The sequence below is a fragment of the Lathyrus oleraceus genome, chromosome 3, assembly GCF_024323335.1.
Source record: "Lathyrus oleraceus cultivar Zhongwan6 chromosome 3, CAAS_Psat_ZW6_1.0, whole genome shotgun sequence".
NCBI lineage: Eukaryota > Viridiplantae > Streptophyta > Magnoliopsida > Fabales > Fabaceae > Lathyrus > Lathyrus oleraceus.
In genome coordinates, this window is record NC_066581.1 from 338,754,321 (window position 1) to 338,762,585 (window position 8,265).

At 35.2% G+C, this 8,265-nt stretch overlaps 1 protein-coding gene across 1 annotated transcript; it reads left to right on the plus strand.

The window, feature by feature from the left end:
- The first annotated feature begins 7,446 nt into the window (after positions 1-7,446).
- LOC127131172 (uncharacterized) lies at positions 7,447-7,974 on the plus strand. The gene has a single exon (XM_051060106.1). The coding sequence runs from the start codon at positions 7,447-7,449 to the stop codon at positions 7,972-7,974; it is 528 nt and encodes a 175-aa protein (XP_050916063.1).
- Positions 7,975-8,265: the final 291 nt, after the last annotated feature.

Consider the following 8,265-nt stretch of genomic DNA (forward strand, 5'->3'; position numbering starts at 1 on the left):
GACAAATATATATATATATATATATATATATATATATATATATATATATATATATATATATATATATATATATATATATATATATATATTCGTTCGGGAACTAGAAATGAGTTAAAATGTGGTGATGGCATTTGACCAAGGCTTCAAATAGGGTGAAGGAGGGGGAGGGGTATGCAAAGTTAGCACTTCAACATCTAAACTAGTATGTGAGGAAGAATATAGTGAAATTGAATTTGAAACTTTTTACCTCGATTTGGCGGCTTTTATATATATATATATATATATATATATATATATATATATATATATATATATATATATATATATATAACAAATTCGCTATTTATTAAGAGTGAATAGAGAAGAGTCGTTGGATGTACTTGTAGTTCAAATTTTTGTAATCATCAGAAAGATAGTTCTCGTGTGCTAAGAGGTTCTGAAAAGAATGTTGCTCCTTCCTGGTGGTCGATCAAGGTCCATATGACCGGTCCAGAACAGTTTTCCCCAAAATCCTTACCTGCTTACCTGTGTATAGTAAGGCCAGAGTTTGTTATGTCAGCCTCAGATGTTAACCATCTCATCGATCCCATTTGGATGGTCGAAAAAGAAACTTTTAGTTTCCTAGGAATTCGTGCATTCAGTGCTTTATACTTTAAACGTCTTTTCTTTCATCTCTTCGAATGCCGTCATGGCTCTGCAACTGGGCCCTGGGTAGTGGATTAGACTTCTTGGAGCCGACTATTCACGACTTCATGCCTCTTCCGAAACTACAACCTTTTGAAGATCGGTTCTTTCAGGTTGCTCCCATAGGTCGCGAAGCGCATGCTACTGTTTGCGCCATTGGAGATGGAGTGAACGGAAGACGTGATGAGTTGTTCCCTAAGTAATGGACCAATGGTCATTTTCTATTGCGGAACTGTCTTTACATTTACAAGGAAGTTGGTTTTTTTTAGGCTCGACACTAGAATACTCGGTTGATGAATTTTATCAGCAAGCTGGCATACTTCTGAGGAGGTACCCCATAGAGAGTTGAATAAGATCAAATCTAATTATTTGAAGATATAAATTTGAATCAAACAAATTAAATCTTTTTGCTAGAGGTTTTTGAAAAAAAAAAATAAAATAATCCTCTACAAATCTGGACGTGATCAAATCTTATAACCATTGGAGAATATCCCAAAAGTTGCATTGCTATTGAAGGAGACTCAAACCTAAGATTTGAGGCATATGCAAGATTTGAAGAACTTTGTGTTAGAGTTTCTATTTTGAGTCATTTATTTGTGTTATTGTTTGTGCAACACTCTAACTCCTGCATTTATACCTAAAGGCACATAGATTAGTTTGTTAGTTGAGTTGCAATTCAACATTCCTTAATCTGATTGTTGTATTGGTCACTAGGGTTACAGGTTGAGAGAAAGTTAGACGTGTAACACCTCATTTGAATTATCAAACTTTATAGAATACTTATATTGTATTGTATGTGTTTTGAATGATTGAGGTAGTAGGGGAATCTTGGGTATGAGGTATTTTCCTTAGAATATTAGAATTTTATGTGAGGGTGTGGTAGTAATTAATGAGAAGTAAGGGGTGTTGGAGAGAATGAGATTAATAGTATTACTATTAGATTTAATTAAATTAGTTATTAGAAATAAAAAGTTAATATTTATTTAAAATAACAATAATAAAATAAAGATAGTATTGTTTTTATTATTATTTTATTGGATATATATATATATATATATATATATATATATATATATATATATATATATATATATATATATATATATATATATATATATATATATATATATATTAACAATAATGAGATTTAAAAATATATTTAAAGATTTGAGAACGTACGTGAAAGAATTGGAAAAAGGGAGAATTTGGAGCTTAAAATTCTAAGGTATGGGGAAACTATTCCTATAAGGGTGTTTAATTATGAGAGGGTGGTGAGGGGTCCTTACCCTGTTAGGTTGGTCTTATGTCATGTTATGATTATCTTTAATTTGTGAACATGATTGTGACGAATGAATTATAATTATTGTGGCTATAGCAATTGATATTTATCGATGATGAATTTTGAATTGTTGCTGAATTTTATGTTTGTTGTATGTTAACGGTTTAGGATGATGACTATAATGACTGTAGAGTATGAACTTGTTAATTTATTGGTGTGATTATATGAATATAATTAGTGATTGATATTTGTATATTTGTGATTGAGTTTAAAATCATGGGATATTTTTGGTGATGATTTTATGGACGTTTTTGGGGTTGGGGAAAATGAAAATCGTGCTGGAAATTTCAGAAAAATAACAACTTTTTGATAACGCCTTCATACACGGTTTTGCTTATAACTTTCAACTCGTAAATCATTTTGGGACGGAGTTTGAAGTGTTAGGCATCTGAAAAAGAAGGATATAAATTTGTTTCGGGAATAAAATATTTTTGGTGATGATTTCATAGATGTTTTGGGGTTAGAGAAGATGAAAATCATGTTGGAAATGGGAGAAAAACAACAACTTTTTAATAACGCGATTGTGTACTGTTTTGATCATAACTTTCAACTCGTAAATCATTTTGAGAAGGGTTTTAAAGCATTAGATAGATGAAATAGAGTGATATAACTTTGTTTCTAGAATAAAATATTTTTAATGATTTTATCAGAGGTCGGTAGCAGGTGGAAAGAAGTGTATGATGGGAAGAATATGGACGAGGTATGTATTGACAAATTATTTGATGTGTTGTGAAGGATTGGGAAGGTTTGTTTGATTATATTGATGGTAATCCAGAACGATGGATTACATTATGCATGGTTTTAATTGTGTGATCAATTATGGATCACTAAATATTATTATAATTATTGTGTTAATTGCATTATTACCATGTCATGCATTCATTGTTGATATGTTGAAGGAGACAAGTCATGGGTCTAAAAGGGGACGAAAGACTTATCCGGAATTCAAAAGGTTGAGTTCGAGATTCTGAAGGGGGAATCAAGTTCGTATGATGAACCATTGATGGGAATTGGTACCATACACATCGTGTAATATTGTCAGGTCTCATAAATTATAATTATGTTATGCTTGTGCATTTGTTATGGTGAGAATGTGATTGTAAATGAATGTGATTTGTGTGTATAAAAGTACTACTCTCTTAATTATTATACACTGTTTATTATATGAATGAATTTCTCAACCCTTTTGTCTTTGTTGTGTATGTGCTCTCTCAGAGTATATACAATCAGGTACATGAGTAGTTGGAGATGTACCACATGTTGATATCGGTTGACTCTACTAGTGGAGTTGCTCTGATACGTAACACCGAGGAACAAGTTATTTTCTTTATGTTATTCTGTTACATATCTTTTAATTTAAAGTAATTATTGAACCACTTTTGGTGTGAGTGACTTGTTGAGTCTATGGATGCCATACTTTTAATTTCGTTGTTTGGACTATATTTTTTTATTAAACGAAGTAAATTTCAGACTTCTTGGATTGTGAATTGACACCCTACTTCGATAGAATTATATTATATTTATTAATTATTGAGTCGAGAAGTAGGGTGTTACATAGTGGTATCAGAGCGGGTTCGTCCGTCCGGCCAGGTGTTATAGTGTATCAGTAGTGCATGACTAGTGTATGAACACGGCCGAGTCAAGTTTCTTCTAATCTGTATTTGTTAATGTTGTTCAGAATATGGATGGGAGAAATGATGGTGCTATTGCTTCCGCTTTACAAGTAGTGGCTAAAGATGTGTAGAACAACCATAATAGAGGGAATGATGAGTTTCACAAATTGGGAAAGTTCTAGAGGAATAACACACCTCCCATCAAAGGTAGGTATGCTCCAAATGGAGCGCATGCTTGGTTGAAGGACATTGAAAAGATTTTCAGGGTTATGGCGTGTACTGAAGCACAAAAGGTGTAATTTGGTACGCATATACTGGCAGAGGAAACTGATGATTGGTGGGACAATATGCGTTAGAGACTGGAGGCTGCAGGCAATGAAATCACTTGGGTTGTATCTAGAGGAAAATTTATGGGAAGGTACTTTCTAGAAGATGTGTGTGGGGAGAAAGAGGTCGAGTTTCTAGAGCTGAAACAAGGCAATTCTACTATTGATGAGTATGATGCCAAGTTCGAGGAACTTGTGAAATTATGTTCACATTATAATGGTGCAACTTCATAAGCTTCTAAATGCATTAAGTTTGAGAATGGGTTGCATCCTGAGAACAAGCATGGTACTTGTTATCAACAGATTCGTCAGTTTCTGGAACTGGTGAACAAATGCAGGATTTATGATGAGGATAATTGGGATCGTTCTGCTCGATATAAAAGTATGAGTGAGAAAAGGGGAAAGCAGTTGAATCATGGAAAATCGTATAGTGTTCAAGCTGACAAAAGGAAACAGAAGGTTTCAGAGGGTAAGAAGCCAAGTGAATGAGGGACTCTCGCTCCTATAAAATGCTATAGGTATGGTGGTGGAGGACATCGCGCCAATGAATGCAAGAGGGGTGAAAAGAAGTGATTCAAGTGTGGGAAGCCAAAACACCTTATTGCTAATTGTAAGACTAATGTGCCAACTTGTTAAATTGCGGGGAACCTTGTCACATCAACACCAACTGTCAAAAGCCAAAGAAATCTTAGTCTAGATGGAAAGTAGTTGCACTGGAAGGATCTCAGACTACCAGTTCCGATAGGTTGATTTGAGATACATGTTACATTCATAACATTCCTTTGATTAACGTTGTTGATAGAGGTGTTTTGCACTTGTTTATTTTCTATTGATTGTGTGAAAAGACTAGGTCTTGTAGTGTCTACTTTGAGTAGTGGACTAGTTATCGATACTCTAACTAATGGGTCGGTGACTACTTCTTTAATATGCTTGAATTGTCCTCTGTCAATCTATGGTAGAGATTTTGGTGTAGACTAAATTTGTCTGCCACTAAATGATCTTGATGACATTCTAGGGATGAACAGGTTGGAATTCAACCATGTTCATAACAATCGCTACAACAAGTCAGTATGATTTTTTGCTCCTTAGGATAAAGAAGAAGCTACTTTCATATCTGCTAGTCAATTGGAAGAGTTGTTGAAAGATGAAGCTAAAGTTTTTGCAATGTTTGCTTCCTTGTTCGTTGAGATTCAAACAATAGTTGAAGGGTTACCAGTTGTATGTGAATTTCCAAAGGTGATTCCAGATGATATTTCAGATTTACCGCCACAGAGAGAGGTGGAGTTTACTATTAACCTTGTTCCTGGTACTAGACCTATTTTTATGGAACCATACATAATGTCATCATCAGAGTTGGGAGAATCGAAGAATCAGTTGGAAGACTTACTTGAAAAGAAATTTATCAGACCAAGTGTGACACCTTAGGGAGCTCCAGTGTTGTTGGTAAAGAAGAAGGATGGTAGTAACCGATAATGTGTTGATTATAACTAGTTGAATAAAGTGACGATTAAGAACAAGTATCAACTTCCGTGAATTGAAGATTTGATGGACCAGTTGGTAGGAGCTTGTGTGTTTAGAAAAATTTATTTAAGGTGATGTTACCATAAGATCTGAGTTAAGGATGAAGATATTTAAGAGACGGCGTTTAGAACTCGATACGGTCAATACGAATATTCAATGATGCCTTTCAGAGTGCCGAATGCACCTGGTGTGTTTATGGAGTATATGAATCACATTTTTCATCCTTATCTTGATCAGTTTGACGTAGTCTTCATCGATGATATTCTGATTTATTCTAAACTGAATTAAGAACATGGAGAGAATATGAGGATTATATTACATGCGTTAAAGGAGAATAAGTTGTTTGTGAAGTTATCAAAGTGTGAGTTCTAGTTGCAAGAAGTGAGTTTCCTTAGGCGTGTTATTTCTGGTAATAGCATTGTAGTGGATCCATCCAAAGTAGACGCAGTGCTACAATGGGAGGCTCATAAATCGGTTACAGAGATCAAAAGTTTCCTGGGGTTGGTAGATTATTATTGCAGGTTTATCGAAGGGTTCTCAAATTTATCCCTTTTGTTAACTCAGTTGACTCAAAAGGGTCAGGACTATGTGTGGGACATTTATTGTGAAGAGAGCTTGAGAGAGTTATAGAAGAAGTTGACTACAACTCCAGTTTTGATTTTTCTAGATCCTCATGAACCATTTGCAGTATAATGTGAAGCTTCTAAAATGGGTTAGAGCGGTGTGTTGATGCAAGATCGTAAATTGGTGGTTTATGCTTCACAAAAATTGAAGGTACCTGAGAGGAACTATCCTACGCATGATCTAGAGTTGGCAGCAATGATATTTGGGTTGAAATTTTGGAGGCACTATCTTTATGGTTCAAGATTCAAAGTGTTTAGAGACCATAAGAGTTTAAAGTATTTGTTTAACCAAAACGAGATGAATATGAGGCAGGGAAGATGGTTGGAATTTCAAAAGTACTACGATTGTTGGCTTAAATTATCATCCATGTAAAGTTAATGTTGTGGCTGATGATTTGAGTCGAAAGTCTCTACATATGTCGGTGTTGATGATCAGAGAGTTGGATCCCATTGAGCAGTTTAGATATTTGAGTATGGTTTTTGAATTGACACCAGGAAGTGTGATGTTGGGTATGTTAAAGGTGGATAATAAATTTTTTAATGAAATTAGGGAGAATCAGAAGCTAGATGTGAAGCTGGTAGATTTATTCTCTTCAGTGAACTCAAACAAAGAAAGTGACTTTAAAATGGATGAACATGGAGTACTATGTTTTTGAGGTAGAGTAGGTGTGCCAGAAAATTATGAGCTGAAGAAGATGATTTTAGAGGAAAGTCATGGAAGCAGTCTGAGTATTCATCCTGGAGCTACTAAAATGTATTAGGACGTCAAGAAAATGTTTTGGTGGCCAGGAATGAAACGATATATCGCGCAATTTGTATATGCATGTTTGACTTTTCAGAAGTCAAAGGTAGAGCACCAAAAACCTTCAGGTTTGGTGCTGCCATTGGATATTCCAAAGTGGAAATGGGATAGTATTTTAATGGACTTAGTGACCGTATTACCGAATACTCCAAGAGGGTTTGATGCGATATCGATGATTGTTGTACACTGAAGAAATCAGCCCATTTTATTTAATTAATATCAGTTTCCCGTTACAGAAGTTGGTTGAGATTTATATCAGGTTAATCGTGAAGTGACATGGTGTCCCGTCGAGTAAAGTTTGCGATAGAGACCCATGGTTTACATCCAAATTTTGGGGAAGTTTGAAGGAAGCTTTGGGTACTAAGGTGAGGTTGAGTTCTGCTTATCATCCACAGTTTGATGGTCAGACAGAAAGAATTATTCAGTCATTGGAGGATTTGTTAAGGGCTTGTGTACTCGAACAAGGAGGTACCTGGGATAGTCATCTGACATTGATTAAGTTCACTTAATATAATAAAAGTTTCATCCTAGAATTGGAATGGCGCCGTTAGAAGCATTGTACGGTCGGAGGTGTAGGACACTTCTATGTTGGTATGAATATGGCGATAGTGTTGTACTTGGACCGAAAATTGTCCAGCAGACTACTGATAAGGTGAAGTTCATCCGAGATAAAATGAAAGCATCACAAAGTAGGAAAAAAATATACCATGATAAGAGGATAAAAGATCTTGAATTTAGGCAAGGTGATCATGTGTTCCTAAGAGTCAATCTTGTGACTAGTATCGTGCGTTTAGTGAAATCAAAGAAACTTACTCCTAAGTTTATCGGTTCGTATCAGATTTCTCAGAGAATTGGAAATATGGTTTATAAAGTGGCTTTGCCAAACGATATATTGAATTTGCATGACGTGTTCCATGTGTCACAAATTCAGAAGTATAATCCTGATCGGTCTCATACTATTCAAATGGATGATGTGCAAGTGAGAGACAATCTTACGGTAGAAGCATTGTCTATGAGGATTGATGACCGAGAGTTGAAGAAGCTGAGGGGCAGAAGATTTATCTAGTGAAAGTTGTCTGGGGAGGAACTACTAGAGGAAATATGACTTGGGAGCTGGAGAGTCGGATGCGAGAAGTATATTTGGAGTTGTTTTTATCAGGTAAATTTTTTAGGACAAAAATATTCCAGGCGGGGAAGACTTTTAGAACCCCATTTGAACCATCTAATTCTATAGAATAATTTAATTGTATTGTATGTGCTTCGAATGATTGAGGTAGTAGGGGAGCCTTGGGTATGAGGTAGTGTCCCTAGAATATTAGAATTTTAAGTGAGGAGTGTGGTAGTTATTAACGAGAAA